General features: G+C 35.0%; 1 protein-coding gene and 1 long non-coding RNA gene across 2 annotated transcripts in view; one reads left to right on the top strand and one right to left on the bottom strand.

The window, feature by feature from the left end:
- LOC138152623 (uncharacterized) overlaps positions 1 to 20689 on the top strand; it is a 634969-nt gene that overhangs the window by 140451 nt on the left and 473829 nt on the right. The window lies entirely within an intron of this gene.
- The window catches only part of BPTF (bromodomain PHD finger transcription factor), a 193334-nt gene that overhangs the window by 114451 nt on the left and 58194 nt on the right, over positions 1 to 20689 (bottom strand). The window contains exon 2 of the mRNA XM_069076836.1: positions 8413 to 9237. Within this exon, the coding sequence (XP_068932937.1) occupies positions 8413 to 9237 (825 nt within the window). The remainder of the gene's footprint in view (positions 1 to 8412; positions 9238 to 20689) is intronic.

The raw sequence follows: 20689 nt of genomic DNA, 5'->3' as shown, positions 1-20689 counted from the left end.
GCAATGTGAAATATCTCATGGGAAAAACCACTGACCTGGAAAATAGAGCCAGGAGAGAGAATTTAAAAATTATTGGACTACCTGAAAGCCATGATCAAAGTAAGAACCTAGAAATCATCCTCCAGGAAGTTCTCAAAAAAATTGCCCTGACATTTTAGAACCAGAGGGCAAAATAGAGGTTGAAAGAATCCACTGATCACCTCCTCAAAAAGATCCCAAAAAGAAAACTCCTAGGAATATTATAGCCAGGTTCTGGAATTCTCAGATTAAGGAGAGAATATTACAAGCAGCCAGGAAGAAACAATTTGAATATTGTGGGAACACAATCAGGATAACACAGGATCTGGCAGTTTCTACACTGAGGGACTGAAAGGCTTGGAATATGATATTCCGGAGGTCAAAGGAGCTGGGATTAAAACCAAGAGTCACCTACCCAGCAAAACTGAGTATCATGTTTCAGGGGAAAATATGGTCATTCAGTAGAATAGAAGACTTTCAAGCATTCTTGTTGAAAAAACCAGAGTTGAACAGAAAATTTGACATTCAGATACAAGAAGCAAGAGAAGCTTGAGAAGGTAAACAGGGAAAAGAAATCATAAGGAACTTATCAAAGTGGAACTATTAACAATCCTACATGGAAAAACAATAATTATAACTTATGAGACTTTTCTCAGTAGTTGAAGGGAATAGATATATATATAAATATATATATATATATATATATATATATATGAGGGTATATGGGCATATAAATACATATGTGAATGTGTGCATATATGTTTACAGATATACATAGATAAAGGGCACAGGACCAATTTAACAGGAAGGGATGATACTTAAAAGGTGAAATTAAGAGGTGAGAGAGGAATATAATGAGAGGAGATGGGAAAAGACAGAATGGGGTAAACTATCATATAGAAGAGGCAAGGGAAAATGGTTACAATGGAGGGAAAGAATAGGAAGGCAAAAGGGAATGGGTCAACCTTATTCCCATTGAATTTGGCTTGAGGAGGGAATGAAATACACACTAAATAGGGTATCTCACCCTCCAGGAGAGTAGGGGGGGAAGGAGATGAAAGGGGGGATGATGGAAGGGAGGGCAGGCTGGGGGGAGGGAAGTTGGAAGCACCCACTTTTGAAAAGGGAAAGGGTCAAAGCAGAGAATAGAACAAGTGGGAGGTGGGATAGGAGGGAGGGAAATATAGTCAGTCTTTTACAATATATCTACTATGTTATTGTTTTGCATTAGCCACACATGTACAAACTATTCTGAACTACTTATATTCCCAGTAAGGGTGGGTGACAAGGGAGGAAGGGAATGAATCTGGAATTCAAAGTTTTAAAATCAAATAAATAAATATATATATGCACACACACACACACACACACACACACACACACTATTATTAATGCTATTTTACAGGTAATTGGGAAATAAGATATACAGGCACTGGGGCATAGAGATCCACTGGAAAAGTCTAAAGGGGTATGGGAAAAAATATGGGATATCCTGTGGGAATGCTATTTTGGGGCAGTGGGAAGGGGAAAAACAGGGGAAAAATTTGTAACTCAAAATCTGGCAAAAATGAATGGTGTAAATCAGAAGTTAATAAAGCATTTGAAAAAACAAACCAACCAACAAACCCAACTATATAGATATACGGAAATAGTATCCAGAGACAAAGCATAGCCTAATTTTTTTGAGAATGTTCAAAAATAAAACTTGGCTAAATACTATGTGGATAATGCCACTGAATTAAAGTTCAGAAGGTCTTAGGTTCTAGTTCCTGCAAGACCACTTACCACTTATATGATTTTGGGTAACTTAATCTGAGACCTAGTATCCTTATTTATAAAACTTAAATAATAACCTTTCTGCCCTACCAACCTCATAAATTTGTGACAATCAAATGAGAAATGCAAAAAACTTTGAAAACTTAAAATTGTCATGAAAATATAAAATTATTAATCACCTAGCATAGAACTCTAAACACCATATGCATTTAATAATGCTTACCCACTTGAATTTAACTGAATGACATACATTTATTTCTCTAAGTTCAATATTCTTCTGTCATTAAAAAGGGGAGAGGAATCACATATATTTCAAAGAAGCAAGCCAAAAAAACCTCTAAAAATGGAGAAAAAATTCTGACAAGAGAGTAACAATGATAATGGTTTTATTTTATGAAAGAAAACTTTTCATTTTCTTCACACTAGACATTCAGTATAATCCTAGCATTAAAATTTTAAAGGTCGAAATATAGATATAATATCTTAAAAATATCTTTAGAGGCAGAGAAGAGAAAAATATTTAACATTAAGTACCAAAGATGCTATTTAACTTTAAGAATTTTTTAAGTTGTGAATTCATCCTGCAGCATGACTTGATTCATCAGTTTTTTATATCCATAGTTTATAAAAACCAACTGAATAGAATATGGCTATAAATAATGGAAGGGTCTAAAGATCAGGATCACAGAGGGAAAAAAAAAGCAAATGCTTACTTGATGCTTTCCAGAGAAAAAGAAGTGGGAATAGTCTCTGCCCTTAACATTACTAACTGTATATGATAGTCAAGGAAAAGAGAGGTGTGTAAGATGACATTAAAGTTGCAAGCACAAATGCCCTAAAAAATGATAATACCAGTAACAGAAACAAGGAAGTGAGGGAGGAAAGCAGGTTTGGGAGAAAAAGTTCTATACTAAATATGACAACCTTAAGAAGAAAGCAGGACAGTCAAGTGGAGATAGCTAGTAAGCAAATGGAAATACAAGTTCAGTTCTTCAGGAGAGAGGTCAGAGTTGTGAATAAGTTGGAAAAACCTAAAATACCACATCGTCCAGTCCTCTCATTTTAGTGACAAGCAAACTCGGATTAGGGAGGATACAGTTGTCCTAATTGCCATTCTGGTGCTCTTTAATTAACACCAGAAAAAAAAAAAGATGAGCTTCCTTACAAGAAGGAAGACCTTCCTACAAGTCAAGGTCCTGGGAAACACCGATGCTAAAGGGGCAAGAAGAGGAATCAGTAAAGGAGACAGAAAAAACAAATAGCTAAAGAAAATGCAATGTCACAGAAGCTACTGAAAGACTATTAAGTAGTGTGTGTTCCATAGTGTTAGATACTCTGGAGAAGTTAAGGAGGATAATGATTATAAATAGGCCACTATATTTAAAAATTAAGAGGTTAATGGTGAAGTAGTTATACTGGAAGTCAGAATTCAAAGGGCTGAGCAAATGACTACTGAGGAGTGGCTCGAATGCTGACCATACCTTCCATAAGTTTTATAGTGAAGGAGAGAAGAAAAGAAGAACATGAAATGTCAGCATGACTGAAATGTTTGGGATTTTCTTTTTAGGATTTTTTTGAAAAAAGAAGACGAGTATAATTACAAGCAAAAAGGAAGACAACACAGCAAAATAGAAAGGAGAGTGGACTTGGAATCAGAAGACATGGCTCTGATGCTTATTAGTTGTATGACCTTGAGTAAAATCACTCCACCTTTACCAGTTTTGGTTCCCTAATCTATAAAGAAGGGATAATCACTAAGGTCCATTTTAGCTCCAATAGCTCTATTTTATTTTTCATGTTACAGATGATTACTAGCAAAGGGAAATGGAAGATGATACAAAAACAACAGATAACTGATAGGAGGTGCCAAGAAAGGGAAAGATAAGGCATCTGAGGCACAAGTACTAAAAAAGACAAGAAAGACAGAAGCAAAAATATTAATAAAAGTAACCTGTTTATCTCAAAGTGAATTTACCTCTTTAAAAAAAAACCTACTTCATGTTTTTAAGTAAATATTTCTAACCAAATGGTTAAGTTTTTGTAACTTCATTGTAAACCCTTCAAGGGTCAGGACTATATCTACTTTTGTACCCCAAACTACCAACAGATTTACTATTACTTTAAAAAAAGAGAGAACAAGAAACAAAACTGTCAACATCTATTGTACCAGATAAACAGAATTATTCTTCAGTTGTTCTTTGTATATATTTTGTATAATCTACTCAAATTATCAAAGGCAGGAATGATAGAATTTTATTTCAAACCTACCACAATTCTACATAAAAAGTAGACGCTTAATCAATGTATATTTTAACAAAGTTGTGGAATAAATTAGAGACTGTAAAGAGAAGTAAAGAAACTTAAAAATATACTCTTTAAAGATCAAAAGTTCAGAGTTTAAGCAATTTTCTGAAGGCCACAAAACTTAGGTTAGTGGGGGCGGCTAGGTGGCACAGAGAGTAAAACGCCGGCCCCAGAGTCAGGAGGACCCAAGTTCGGTTCTGGCCTCAGAAACTTAACACCCACACAAAAAAACTAGCTGTGTAACCTTGGGCAAGTTACTTAACCCCAAATGCCCTCCAAAAGGCAAAACAAAAACAAAAAAAAACCTTAGGTTAGTGGTAGATTTCTTACTAGATAGGTTCTCCTATCTCCCAGGCCAATGTCCTTTCTACTGTATCAGGTAGCAACAATAGATAACTTTACTGGCTTTAAATTATCAGCACTTAAATATCAAGTTTTCCATTTTTCATGCACCACTATGTTTCAAGCCTTGTAGTCATCTATAACTTGTATAATACCACTATTAAAAAGTTCTGGGATCCTACTGACTTGAATATTTCCTCCAATAAGATCACAATCCATCCCTGCCTGCCCATCCTGTACAACTACTGCCTCTGTCCTCTCTAGGATCCACTCAATAGGGCAAGGGCTTTCTTGCTTTTTCCTAATATCAAAATGATACCAGCAATAAGGATATCTACCCTTCACTCTTATCATATGACCAGTTCATCTTTTTTTTTTTTGCAAATACATTTCCTTGATGACTTTCTTTATTGTTTTTCTTTTAAGTTCTTCGTTTCTTATATAGTCTACTCAAATTTACTAAGTGCCCCTTCATATTTAACTCCTTCAGAGACTGCTATATTTCATGCCTTGTAGCAAAAGGCAAGATATTGGTGCTAAAAAAACAGGTCTTTGTTCCTGGGAGAAATTTGAAGTTACCAAGGGAGTTCTGCCAATTTCCTTAAGCCAATCTAGCTGCACTCCTCCTCCAACTTAGTTCTGGGCTCAACTCATCTGTTGGTACTAGTCCTTCACATGTGTACTGATTGACAAGCTCTACAACTTATACATCTAAATGCTTATCATAACCTGGGCAATAAACCTTCTTCATCACTCAGTTATTCCTGTGTGGATAGTAAGGTCAAACCGTTTTGAGTGGTTAAGGATCTCTTCCAGGAGGGAGCTGCTAGATTTGACCAAGTATTGATCAAGAAAATCCATGCTGGAGGCAAAACAATTTGTGGGGGCACTGAGAGATTGATTCACAAAGAGAATCTGAAAGGGGATGGGGGAAAAATGATAAAGTTATGGAAAAAATCTCACACTTCATTAACATATAAAGTGGTACAAGTAAATACCAGTGACTAGCAAAATATATACTTACTTTCCTACCTACAGGAAATTATTATTAAAATAAGCTACAACACACATAAAGGACACTTTCAAGGAGGATCTTAATAGGGAAGAGGCAGGCTTTCACAAGAGATATTTCATAGGGGATCACATCACTACCAACACACAATTCCCTGAAAGAATCTAGGACATTTTGATTATTTAAAGACAAAACAAAAACACCAAAACATTTGGTTTGGTTGAATAAAACACTAAGATGGCTCTCATTAATGCATCAAAATTATTCAAGATTGTTTAAAAGATCTAACAACAACAATAATCTTCAACAGGTTTCTAACCCTAAAAATCAGGTGAGGCAAAAAAAGGAGTTTGAAAAAAAATGGAGAAATTCAAGTTGATGAGAGATTTTCAAGGTTAGAGCATGGAGGTCCAGAGGACATAAGTTCAAATTCAGTCTCAGACATTTACTAGTTATGTGACCCACTTAATCACTTAACCCCAAGTGCCTCCAAAAAAGAAAAAAGAAGAGAGATTTCCTATGAATGGTGGGATCCTCCAACCAATCAACAAGGGCCTACTATGTGCCAAGCATGATACAGAAACAAAATGAAATGCTTGTTTGCAGAGGACACTGTGCTATTTTCAATTAGGCTGCAGAATACTAAAACTAAGAATTGTTATTTCAGTCAGATTTTGTTTTTACTTTATTTTAGACAGATTAGACCCATGCCTGTATCACAGATTCTTACCTTTTGCTTTGGGGTTTATAGAGCTCTTAGCATGCGATAATAACTTGTCCTTATACAGATACATAAGAAGAAAAGTATCCAACGAATTTCCACACAGTAATGGAAAATATTCTAAATAATTCACATAGTTTTTAAAAACATTTACCAAAATGCTACAATTACCACAAAAGGGCATTTTAGGGTACAATTTTGAGTTTTAATTTTATTTTGTAAAACATAAAATCCTTCAAATTTACTATGGCCGTCAATATGGACCACTAACTATTACAGAATTAAAAGTGTGTTATTTGATGCTACACAGCAAACAGACTATTCAACATAGTACCTACATGAATATAAAGAGCTACTTGGCACCCACACAAAATAATTGGCCGTGTAACCTTGCAAGTTACTTAACCCCAAATGCTTTAAAAAATATATATATATAAAGAGCAACTTAACTAAAAATTATAAAGTTTTGTATTGTGCTATTAGAAATACAATTCAATATCTACATCTTAGGAACAAATTTCTCTTTCTAAAAACAGGAGACAAGATTTTTATGAAAATGAATTTAAATTTAAAACATCAGCTAGCATATACATGAATTCTTTATTAGTTTCTCTCTTTTACAACCCAATTCTACAAAACCAGGTTTCTAATTTCATAAATGGTTATCATAAATTAATTTATAGCTGCTTAACTTCCTTAAGCCTACGTATATTATACAATCCCAAAAGGTCTGAATTTACCTATTCAGTTGAAATGTTTCAATATTTCTCTTCTCTTGCTTTGTGAAGGGTTGGTTTGTTCTTTGGTTTTATAAGAAGTGTCAATTTCCTAAAATGTCTTTAAGTTTATTTTTACTCTCTAAATATATCCTTATTTAAAAATTTGAAAATATTTTAGAATAATATAATGCTAATATGACAAAAGAATTAGAGTATAAACCTTAAACTATTTGTAGAAAATGTTCCCTTTAAAGTACTTTTAAGTTTTCAGCAACCAATCTATTATATAATCAATAAACCACATGAAGAATGGAAGGTGAAAAATATTGGGCTGGATCTCTTAACAGTTAAGTTACTGGGGCTCCATATGTTCTCTATTTTCATTGCCACCACCCCCACCCCAGCCTCAGCCTCTTCCATTTCCCTTAATGGTTTCAAGCAAACTATAGTGGTCATTGTGTTGGATTACAACTACTTTAGACATTAATTCTCCCTTTGCCCTCTGCCCCTTGAGGTGCCTTTGAGCACAGTGTCTAGTAGCTTGCAACTCCAAGACAAGTAGAATTGTAGAATTTTAAAACTAAAAGAAACCTTAGATACCTTTTGGTCTAACCCCCTTTCATTTTATAAATGAAGGGCAACCCAAGGCAATGAAACTGTGGAAAGTAACAAAGAGGAGCAGTCTACTAAATAAAGGACTTTATTTACCCTTAATTACCCTCCAGGGTAATGGAGAAGAAGACAGAAATGGGAGATTTGGGACAAGACATAAACGTAAACTACTTCAAAAATGTGCTTTGGGTCAGCCTTGTTTACTTGCAGCATGATGAGAGTGCATGGAGAAAAACAATTTGCCTTTTTAGTAATTGTGAGCCCCTCTCTCTCTCTCTGTCTCTGTCTCTCTCGCACACATGCATGCGCGCGCGTGCCGCGCACACACGCCACCTAGAAACATAAAAAGGATTAACCATACATTTCTTGCCATTTTTAATGACATGGTTATATACCTGAAATGAAAAGTTTATTTCTATCTTTTCCTATGCTCCCATTTTGGGCCAAAATTGGTTTCTGCTACTGCTTTAGCTAAATAATAAATGTGGAGACTGAGCTAAAAACACCTTTTTGTCACTAAATTTTTTCCCCATCCAAAAGAAAAAAAAAAAGCCAAACCACCATTAAGAATCTACATAGCCATGGGGCAGCTAGGTGGCGCAGTGAATAGAGCACTGACCCTGGAGTCAGGAGGACCCGAGTTCAAATCCGGCCTCACACACTTAACACACATACACACAAAAACAAACCATGTGACCTTGGGCAGTTCCCAACTGCCCTCTAAAAAAAAAAAGAATCTACATAGCCTTTGCAAATCAGAAATTGTTTAACTTTATAATAACACTAATAATAATTATACATTATACCACAACTATGAGTCAAAAAGAAAAATGCTACTTTACACCAAAGCCTCTTATACAAAAACAAAACTATTGTTATTTAGACTACACCTACATTGGCCTATACTTACATAATGAGTCTTCTGTTTAGAAACCAGTATTTCCTCCGACTTCTGTCATATCCAATAGGTTCGTGTCGAATATATGGTTTATTTTTTTGGATTTCAGCAACACAGTCAGTTACACCAGGTACCTTGTGTGCCACACAGACCTCACACTGCCATTCATCCTCTGGTACCTCCTCAAGAGGTGGTTTCACACACTCTAAATGGTATACTGCTGAGCAAGTTTCACAGCAAAGCAAATCCCCAAGTTTGTGACAAACCCTACAGTGGTCATCATATTGTATCACCCCTTCCGACATCAATTCTTCACGAGCAATATTCGTTGTAAGAAACTGATCTACTAAAAACTGCAGAACTTTGATTTTATTTTGTACTGGTCCGTAAGGATAGTCCTCTGCTTCTTGATAAGGAAGAACATGATGGTACTCCTTGTCACTCTCACAATATACCCGCAGAACCTCTGGCCATGTCATTCCATCTATGAAATATAGTGTGGAATTAACACTATCTTTCAGGTCAGCAGGTCCAAAGGTAGTATTTGAAGTGTCTTCTTCACGTAAAACTGCTTTCAAAAGTACTACATGCATCTCTGCCATAAGTGTACACTGCTCTTGACTTACGAGAGCAGCACAGAAGTCTTCAAAACGAAAAGGAGATAAGCGTAAAACGGTGCCAAAGTTCCGCAGGACTTCATAGATGGCTATAACATTCATTATATGCTCATTGGGCACCATTAAGTCCTCAGAGGATTTAGGAAATTCAAGAGGTGGGATATCTTTTTCTTCCAATATTGGAGAACGAGGGCGATGTACTCTCTGTCTTCTTCTACCTGTAAAAAAAAAGAGTTTGGTATAGTTACAAATCAATGTATTATGTATTTTCTACTACTTAGGGATTTTTCATCTTCCTAAGTCATAACACTGAAAATAAATCACTTTTCTATTTTCTAGTAACTTAAACATTATAAATAAGAAGGAATTTATTACCGTAACTTTTTTTTAAAAAGCAATTGGGGTTAACTTGCTCAAGGTTGCACGACCAGTTATTTCTGGGTGTGGTGCTAAGTATCTGAGACGGGATTTGATCCCCAGGTCATCCCGACACTGGAGCCGGTGCTCTTACTCATTGAGTCACCTGGCCACCCCTTACTGTAACTTTTAAAAAGTAATTACTAAAAATACAAATTCAGAATTTATAGATTCCAAAGTTGAAATGTAAATTTTTGTTAACAGGTAAATACTGCTAAGTAGGCAGGTCTTTTGCAGTCCATCCTTATTTCCCCCTACCCCCACTTCTAGTGCCTTCCCTCTGATATTACTTCCCATTCACACTGTATATATCTTGCATGTACATAATTGTTAGCATTTGTCTCCCCCATTAAACTGTGAAGCAGCCTTTTGCTTTCCTTTGTGTCCCCCAAGTGCCTGGCACATAGTAGATACTTTTTTTTTGCGCTTTTTTTTTGGAGGGGGAGGGCAGGGCAACTGGGGTTAAGTGAGTTGCCGAAGGTCACATGGCTAGTAAGCATGTGAAGTGTCTGAGGTCAGATTTGAACTCAGGTCCTTCTGACTCCAGGGCCGGTGCTCTATTCACTGTGCCACCTAGCCTCCCCAACATAGTAGATACTTAATAAATATTTAATAACTCAGTGAATATGAAAAAACAAGGCTAATTATTTTTATTTTTAAATGAAAAAATATAAATTATTCCTTGCATAAAAAATGGATCAAGAGACTGTCTTCTATGAAAGGATTGATGTTCAATAAGTGAAACTACTCCTCCCCATCAATCACTAAGTATATAAGGGAAAAGTTCTCATTTGATAAAAACTGCTAGGAAAATTGGAAAGCCATCTGGTAGAAACTGGGCTTAGACCAACACCATACACCACTTTGTTTGTACAATACATTCTAAACGGGTATGGGATCTTAACATGAAAAATCATACCACAAAAAAAATCAAAAGTGAAGCAGTTCATATACCTCTCAACTCTATGGGTAAGAGAAGTATTCTTAACCAAACAAGAGATAGAGGCAATTACAAAAGATAAAATAGATAACTTTGATTACATGAAACCAAAAAGCCTCTGTACAGATAAAATTAATGCACCTCAGATAAGGGGATAATGTTCAATGAGAAAAAAAATCTTTCTGTAATATTTCTCCGACAAGGGTTTGGTATCATGGGGGGCAGGGAGAGGTACGTATACATCTATAAATGACTAATAGCCATTCTCCATTAAATAGGATATGAACAAACAGTTCTCAAAAGAAAAATTTCAAAGTATTTACAACTACACGAAAAACTGTTCTAAGTCACTATTAATAGGAGAAATACAAATCAAAACAATTCTGAGGTTTTACTGCATACCATGCAAACTAGCAAAAACAACAAAAAAATGGCAATAGTCAAGAGGGGTTGTAGGATGATAGCGACACTAATAATACATTGCTGGTAGAGCTATGAAATGCTCCAAGAATTTTGGAAAGCAATTTTTAATTACGCAAATAAAGTGCCTAAAATGTCCATACCCTTTGAACTAGAGATCCCGTTACTGGGTTTACTTCTCAAGGAAGCCATTAAGAAGAAAGTCCCCATATATACCAAAATATTTATAGCAGCACTTTTTGTAATAGCAAAGAATTGGAAACAAAGACTGGAAAAATGTTAAACAAATTGTGGTACATGAATGAAATGAAATATTACTTTGCTGTAATTAAGTAAGTATATGATGAATACAGAGATGTATGGAAAGACCTACATGAATTGATGCAGAGTGAAGTAAGCAGAACCCACCCCCAATCAATATATGCAATAACTACAGCAATGTAAATGTAAAGAACCTCACATCAAAAAAAAAAAGGCAAATACAACAAAATTATAAAGATCAATCAGAACCCTAATGAAGAAAGATGAGAAGACATTCCTAGCCTACTCCGTTGTGGGGGTGGTAGATCCACAAGTATCGCACATTGTACATGTTTTCAAATTTTTTCAATGTATGATGGATCAGTTATGCTGGTAGATTTTTCCTCTTCTTTTTCTTTTCTTTGAAAAAAAATATTATTTGTCTTTTTCTTTTCTTTAAAAAATATTATTTGCTATATTATTATATTGGATGGCTCTCTAAAAGGGCTAAAGGAGGGGCAGCCAGGTGGTGCAGTGAGTAAAAGCGCCGGCCCTGGAGTTGGGAGACCCAGGATCGGTTCTGGCCTCAGATACTTAGCACCCACACAAAATAACTGGCAGTGTAACTTTGAGCAAGTTCCTTAACCCCAATTGCTTTAAAAAAATTTTTAATTTAATTTCAAAATAAATTTTTTTTAAAAGGGCTAAAGGGAGGGATAATGGGGAAAATTTGCGAGAATTTATGATCTTATATATGTTATATACATGTTTATAGTAATATACATACATACATACATACATATACAGTTATCTACAAGGATATCTATTTTACTGTAGAGTAAATTTACTTCCCTTTTTGATAAAGGTTGGGCCATGTACATAATTACAATTTAGAAGAGATGTGGATGAGATATCCAAGAGAGAAAAACTAGGTAAAGAGCAGGTAAAAAAACCTGCAACTAAATCTTGGTAAAAAAAAAAAAAAACAAGCAGGCTGCACATAATAAATCCTTTATGGTACTATTTAGATACATTCTTCCTCAACAGAGGTAAATGTTCTATCTTCTGAAAAATAAAATCTCTAGAAGCTTGAAAATCATTAAATCATACCAGAGTTTTCTCATCTCTGGGATAAATGATCCTAGCACTTTCAAATTTTTCTTATGGAGATCTTGTTTTTAAAACCTTTAATAATTTTTTGTGGCTCTCTTCTAAAAAAACTATTCCTAAAATTAAAATTACATCATTTTACACACCATAATACAATACATGAGGAAATGAATTCGCATAGAAACGTAACAGCAGTCCTTTAAATTATTTTTTCTTCTATGAACTAAAAAATTTTCTCCTCCCGCACAATGACAAATATAAACATAAATGTTTTCCAAGGAAATTACACCTCACTTTATAAAGGGTAAACTAACAACTTGATATTGCCAATAAACAACAAGAAAGCTAGATTTAAAGGACCCAAACTGGAAGCCTGACTTTGCCACTGTGTGGCAAACCTTGATCATAAAATTGTACTGGTCCGTAAGGATAGTCCTCTGCTTCTTGATAAGGAAGAACATGATGGTACTCCTTGTCACTCTCACAATATACCCACAGAACATCTGGCCACATCATTTATGGTCAATAATAAAATTGACCATAAAAAAGATAATTTTCCTTATCTGTAAAATTATTATTGGGATCAATGGATCCCTTCCATCTCTAACTAATGATTTTAAATCAATATGTCCAATCACAAGAAATCACTCAATCCTACTATCCTCCTAGCCCACTCCCCCCTAATAAATAAACAAAAACCTTTTTCTTCCTTTGTCTCTTGGTATACTACACTGCAGTTTCTCCTCGCACCTTTACTTAAGATTATTTCTCCCTGCTCTTCAACTGGACATACCCCAAGACTCTGTCCTCAATGCTCTTATTTTTTCTGCATTCCTACATTCATGGCTTCAATAGCTATTACAAGAGAAAGAACGCTGGATTTCTAGTCAAAGATCTGTGTTTAAGTTCTGATTCTCTTTGTCAACTTTAGCTAAGTCACTTAATTTCCCTGGAGTTTCTCTAAGGTACATGACAGCTTTAATTTAACTCTATACAGAACACTTTCAAATTTTCATCTCTAGTCTCTTTCATAAGTACCAGTTCATCATCTCCAACTGTCTACTAGCCATTTCCATGTGGATATTCTGCCATCATATTTTTCTCCAAACTAGTTTCTTCTATTTCTGTGAATGATTTTATCATTTTTCCAATAATTATAAATCAATAATCATGCATTTAAATATTTTTATATGTTAGACATGATACAAATATATACAAATACAATATGATACAAAGCACTACAGATACAAATATAAAATAAGGCAGATTCTGCCCTTAAAGAGCATATATTATATGGGAATTGAATTCCAGCCTCAAATCCTTGCAAAATATCTCTACAACTAGTTATGTGCCAAGACCCACAAATTCACAATAACACAGTGCTTTATAAACAGAAAGACTCACTAGTGTAAGAACTCATTATTTAACAAAAATCATCTGGTAAAGGGAAGACTGGCAAAAATGGCACAGTAAGAAGAAACAATACAGTAGCACTCTTCTCCAACTATTCCAAAAAGCAATAACACCAAAGTAACAAATGGGAAATCCAAGAAAAAACTAGTCAGTCATTTTTCCAGGAAAGGTTAGCCTAGAGAAATAGCTAGAGAATGCCCAGCACAAAGCCTTCAGGAGTCCAGGGACTGAGTTCCTTCTGCAAATATGTTTGACAGAAAGATGGGGAGAAGTAGGTACAGATCAAGGCACCAATTCTGTATACTGTTCAGTGAGCTGTAACAAATTACATCCAGCAGCTATGCTCATCAGTTCCCAGGGCTGAGTGTCAGATCCAGCAAGGAAGGAAAAGCAAAACTGTGGCTAGAAGAAATGACTAGGAGCTCAGACCCGTTCTGAGGTAGGGTACTAGAAAAGGAGCAAGAACAAAACTAGCAGCAGCTGTGTGGCAATGAATTCAAAATAGGGTCCCCAGTCAAGTCTACAGCTCTTGAATTGCAGCAATTAACTGAGCTGCCACGGAAGGGAGATCAGACTAAGGAATAGTCTGTAGACATGTTGCTCTAAACCTACAGAACTTTCCTGTTAGCTCATACTTGAACTCCAAAAGGCACAAGTTGTGTCTCCAATATCCAAACCAGGACGAAGAGTTTACAGAGTTCAGAGCAAAAGGTCTGCCTAAAAAAAGACACTACTTAAGGCATACTAAAGATTTTAGTTCCCCAGTCTAAGATGTCCCTGAGATGCTTGAAGAACAGAATACTCCAAGAAACGATCATAGGGACTACAGAGAAGATAAATGAGGTCCAACCAAAGCCCCTGATATCCCCTCCAGGCAACTCAGTACACTAAGCCTAAACCCAAGCTGGAAGAATAAGTAAAGTTTAAAAGAAAAAAAAAACATACAGGAGTATTATGGTGATAGTTGCTCAAGACACAAATGTAGATGAAGAGATTGACTCCAAAACATGTATAAGCAAAATCTCAAAAAAAAATACATTTTGGATAAAAACTTCAACTAGAATTCCTGAAGAGATAAAGCAAGGATTGGGGGGGGGGGGTGGGTTTTATATGGGGTAAATTTAACTAAAAATTACATCAAAATTTAAATCAAAAAAAACTGAGTTAAGAAGTGGAAAAGGAAAAAAAGAAAGGAAGAAAAAGAGGGGGGGGGGGGGGGGGGGGGGGGAGGGAGGATAAGGGGGTGTTTGAACTAAAAATGACTTTAAAATTCACATTAAAAAAACACAGGAAAAGAAGTGGAAAAGGAGAACACCAAAGGGTGAAAAACATCAAAAAAGAAATTAAAGCTAAGGAAAAAAATTGGAAAGAGAATAGTTTGGCATAAGAGGCATAAAATCTTTCCCAAGCAAACAGATATCTTGAAAATTAGAATGAACCAATGATTCCAAAAGATAACAATATTAAAACAATGTCAAGACAATAAGTATAAGGTATCTTATGTAAAAAAAAAAAAAATAACCAATTTGGAAAACATCAAAGAGAGACTACTAAACAATCTGTGGATTGTTAACCTAAAAGTCAAGTCTAAATAATCTAAACATCTTATTTAAAGAAATCAGAAAGAAAGTTATCAATGCCTTTAAGAACCAGAGGGCAAAATAGAAATAAAAAGAATCTACCAAACACCTCATGAAAGAAATAAAATAAAAATTCCTAGAAACATTAGAGCCAAAATCCAGGGCTTTCAGATCAAAGAAAAAAACACTAGAAACAACCAGAAAAAAGAATTCAAGTACCAAAGGGTCAGGATCATATGTGATTTAGAAAATTACACAGATCTAGTACAAGAAGAAAGCAAAATGAAAACAAGAATTCACCAATCACCTCCTAAAAGAAACTCTAAAATTAAAACTCCCAAATATGTCATAACCCAAATCCAGAGCTGTCATGTCAAAGCAAAAATACTCTTAAGTAGTCAGAAAGAAAGAATTCAAGTACTGAGAAGTCATAGTCAGGATCACACAAAACTTGACAGTTACCATTATGAAAAAGTGAAGAGTCTGGATCATGATCATCCAAAAGGCAAAAGAGATATAGGCCTATAGTCAAGAATAACTTAACCTATGAAAACTGAGTAAAATCCTTCAAGGGGGAGAAAATGTATTCTTAATGAAATAGAAAACTTCCTGGCAAGAAGATCGATGCTGCATAGAAACTCTGAAATATGATCAAGCAGAAAAAGACTATACAAAAATGAAATGTTTATATGTTCCCTTAGAACATTAAAGTCATAATATGAGAGGGCCAGAATTTTGCTTTAATAATTTTCTTTTCTTTTTTCTTTTTTTTGCTTCTTTTGGAGGGCAGTTGAGGTCACATGACGTGTGTGTGTGTGTGTGTGTGTGTATGTGTTAAGTGTCTGAGGCTGGATCTGAACTTAGGTCCTCCTGGCTCCAGGGCCAGAGCTCTAACTCACTGTATCACCTAGCCGCCCCTGTTTTAATGATTTTAAGAAAGTAAAGTGTAGGGAAAAGAAATTCATTAGAAAAGTAAGGATGAGGGAATTTATTATCTCATATAATCTCAGTTTTTAAAGTAAAAGACTATACTATGAACAAGGAAAAGGTAGCTGCAATGGGTATCATATGAATGCCGCTTTCATTTGAATTGATCAAAGGAAAGCAGAACAGAAAAAACATTTACTGGAAAAATACATTCAACTGACCAGGGTACCAAGATAAGGAGGAAGGGAAGAATTTTTTTTTTTTTATGACAGATTCAGGAAGGGATCAATCATAAACAAGACAAACTCCTAAGGATGGTAGAACAGAAAGAAGAGTTTAAAGGAAAGAAAAGGTAAGAACTTAGAAAGGTCAGGGGTAGGGAATGGGGGAAGCATGTGTCTGTGTGCGTGTGAGTGTGTGTGTGGTGGAAGAGTTAAGGAGATCAGGGAAAAGGAAGAAGACTGCTTCAAGAACAGAGCACACTTTTCTTGTCACCTTCGTTGTAAAAGGTGAGGGAAATCAAAGAGAAAAAAAAGAGAATAGGATGGAGGGACATAAAGAATAATTAAATTATAACTGTGTGAATGTGATGAACTCACCCATAAAATGGTAGAAGATAACAGGATGTTTTGAATACATTATTTACAAGAAACGTACCTGAAATATAAAGATTCATGCAGAGGTAAAATAAGGGGCTGGAATAAAATCTATTATGCTTCAGCTGAATAAAAAAAGCAGTAACCATGATTTTAGACGAGGCAACAACAAAAAAAAGATGATTATGTTGAAAGGTATCATAGGCTGTGAATTAACAGAAATGATATATTTGTGTGTGTGTTTGTGTGTATAAACTGAATACTATATCATCCAAATGCTAAAAATGAGTTACAGGGAGAATTAGGGAGGAAAACTATACTGGTGGAGGACCTCAATGTATCCCTTTCAGAACAAGACAAATAAAAAAAAAAACAAGCTAAGAACATGCAAACAATTTTTGAAAAGTCAGATATGATGGATTTCTGGCAATGGCTGAGTAGAAACAGAAAGGTATACATACACATACACACACTTTTTTTTTTTCAACTATACATGGCAATTTTACCAAAAAATGACCACATACTCTTACAAACATATGCAAAAATATTAAATACATCCTTTGCTGTCCCAACACAATAAAAATTATACTCAAGAGCCACTAAGGAAAAGTATTCAAATCATATGGAAACTAAATAATTTATCTTAAAGAATGTTTAGATCAAAGAACAAATCATAGAAACAATAAATAGTTTCATCAAAGATAATGACAACAATGAGAAAACATACCAAAATTTTTGGGATGCAGCCAAAGCAGTCCTTAGCGGAAAATTCATATCTCTAAACACTTTCATCAATAAAAGAGAGAAAGAACAGATCAATGAATTGGGCATCCAGCTAAAATATCAACAATTTTTAAAAAAACCTAATCAACACTAAAATAGAAATTCTGAAAATTAAAGGAGATATTAATAAAATTAACAGTTAAAATAACTAGGAGCTGTTTTCCCCCAGAGGGAAAAAGAATAAAATAGATATATTAACTAATTTGATTAAATAAAGGAAAGAGAAAGAGCAAATTACCAGTGTAAAAACTAAAAAAAAAAAAAAATACATAAGAAATGAAGAAACAAAGGAAATTAAGAGAAACTATTTACCCGAAGTATATGCCAACAAAACCGTCAACTTAAAATGAAATGAATATTTAAAAAACATTATATGCCCATATTAACAGAATAAGAAATGGGAGAATATTTTGAAATAACCCAATCTTGGAAAAAAGAAATTGAACAAGCCATAAATTAACTATCAAAGGAAAAAAAACTCAGGACCAGATGAATATATAAGCAAATTCTATCAAATATTCAAAGAATGATTAATTCCAATTTACATTAACTTTACAATAACAGGAAAAGGAATGCAGACAAATTCCTTCTATGTTATAAACACCTAAACCAGGAAGTCAAAATACAGAAAGGAAACTAAAGATCAATATCCCTAATGAACATTGATTCAAATTTTTTAATAAAATAGCAAAGAAATGACAGTAACATATCACAAAGATCGTAGGCTATGACCAGGTTGGAGTTATACCAGAAATGCAGGGTTGGTCCAATATATAAACATACTAAACCATATCAATAATAATAATAAATAATTGCATCTATAGATGCAGATAAAGGTTCTGACAAATTATAACATTGATTTCTATTTAAAAACACCAGAAAACATAAGAATACATGAACCTTTCCTTCATAAGGTAAACAGTATCTATTTGAAACCAAGAATCAGCATTATATGCAATAGCAACAATGCAGAGGCTTTCCAGTAAGATCAAGAGTAAAGCAAAGATTATCACCACTAATATATATGTATATATATACATATATATGTGTGTGTATGTGCGTGTGTGTGTGATAGTACTATAAATACCAGCTATAGCAATAAGAAAAAATAAAGAGATGAAGAAAGGAAACAAAATTACATTGCTTTCTAGAGACAATATGATTTGGAGAATCAAATAAAATGACTGAAAAAATAACTTCAGCAAAACTGCAGGACAAAAAATACATCCACATAAATCTTTAGCATTTTTTTATATTACCAACAAATTCCAGCAGGAAAAAAACAAAAAGAGAAATTCTACTTAAAACAAACACAGAATGTATAAAATGCTTGAGAATCTACCAACCTACCAACAAGCCCCTTTTCCCCTCTACTAGTCACCCTGAAGGAAAAAAGCAGGACCATGTGCATCTGGCAGGTACAGAAAGAACCCAGATCTAGGTCTACGCTCTTCAGATTATACTCTCCAACACTACATCCTCTCCTTTCCACCAGCCCTTGGGGAAAAGAACAATAAGGCCACCCTGAATCAAGCATACCCAAGGCTGAACACAGATCCAGAACCAGGCAAAACACCAACTAGAGAAGCCAGTCAGAGATGAACTTCCTCCGAGACCTAGTCTAGCACCCTGTGCAACATGCCTTGAAGACTGTGAGCTTCTGTCCCCATTTGCCACTTTTTATGATTCTTTCTTTTTATGCTGCTAATGTCTCTATTCCCTGTAAGAATCTGTCAGAGGCTATTTAGGAGAAAATTGTCCTCTGCTCCCTTCCTCATAATCTTGCATACCTATTCCCCTCAATCCAACCCCACACATGTCCCAATACAACTCTGCCCAAACTTTCCATTGTGGAAAAAAAAAGTTTCTTTTTTTAAAGCCTCTACATCCTCTCCTTTCACTCGCCCCTCATCATTCAACTGAAACTATTTTCTCCAAAGTTATTAATTACTTCTTAGATTCCAAATCTGAAGGTTTTTTTCTCATTCCTAATCCTTCTCAATCTATAATAACACCCTCCCCTCCATGATAATCATTCTTCACTGGGTTTTCATGACAGCACTCTACTGATTCTTCTACCTGAGCATTCCTTCTAAGTCTGTTTTGCTGGCTCTTCATTATTATCATGCCCCTAACTTTGGGTGTCCCCAAAGGTTCTGTCCTGAGCCCTGTGTTCTTCACCTTCTACACAATCATGATAACCTCAAGTCCCACATATTTGTTTATTATTTCCAAGCTAATGACTCCAAGATCTATATATTTCGGCCCCATTCTTACCCCCCCAAAGTTTCAGTCCTGTATAACCAAATGCCTATTGGACATTTCAAACTAGATGATCCCTGAGACATAATAGACTAAGCATGTTTAAAATTGAACTCATTACCTTTCCTCCTAAAACCTCCCATCTTCCAAATTTCCCTATTTCTGTCTAAGGCATCACCATCCTTCCAGTGACTTCCACATATGCAACAAACTTGGCTATTTGGGACTATTCACTTTTCCAAAGCCCACATATTCAGACAATGCCAAATCCTGCTATCTACCTTCACAATATCTCTAATCTTTTTTTTTAATCAAGGAAATGTTTGTTTTTGGTGCTAGTTTTCTAATTCTTTATTTTTTCCTTAATAGTATTTTTTCCAACTACTTGTAAAGAGTTTTCAACATTCATTTTTGTAAAATTTTGAGTTCTAAATTTTTCTCCCTCCCTCTCTCCCCTCCCCCCCAAGAAGACAAGCAATCTGACATAGGTCATACATGTACAATCATGTTAAACATATTTCCACATTAGTCAAGTGGTGAAAGAAGAATCAGAACAAAAGGGAAAAACCATGAAAAAGAAAAAACAAAAAAAATGAAAACAGTATGCTTCAATCTGCATTCAGAACCTACAATTATTTCTCTGGATATGGTTAGCATTTTCCATCACTGAGTCTTTTGGAACTGTCTTGGATCACTGTATTGCTGAGAAGGGTTAAGTCTATCATAGTTAATCATCACAAAATGCTGCTGCTCTTGTGAATAATGTTCTCCTGGTTCTGCTCACTTCACTCAGCATCAGTTCATGTTAAGTCTTCCCAGGTTTTTCTGACATCTACCTGCTCATCATTTCTTATAGAACAATAGTATTCCATTACATTCATATATCACAACTTGTTCAGCCATCCCCCAATTGATGGTCATCCCCTCAATTTCTAATTCTTTGCCACCAAAAAAAGAGTTGCTACAAATATTTTTATACACG

Source organism: Petaurus breviceps, unplaced genomic scaffold (assembly GCF_028583685.1).
Source record: "Petaurus breviceps papuanus isolate PSGF00001 unplaced genomic scaffold, PetGlider_PUasm1.0 90925, whole genome shotgun sequence".
Classification (NCBI taxonomy): domain Eukaryota; kingdom Metazoa; phylum Chordata; class Mammalia; order Diprotodontia; family Petauridae; genus Petaurus; species Petaurus breviceps.
The sequence above is the reverse complement of the archived record's forward strand: the minus strand, read 5'-3'. Positions and strand labels throughout refer to the sequence as shown.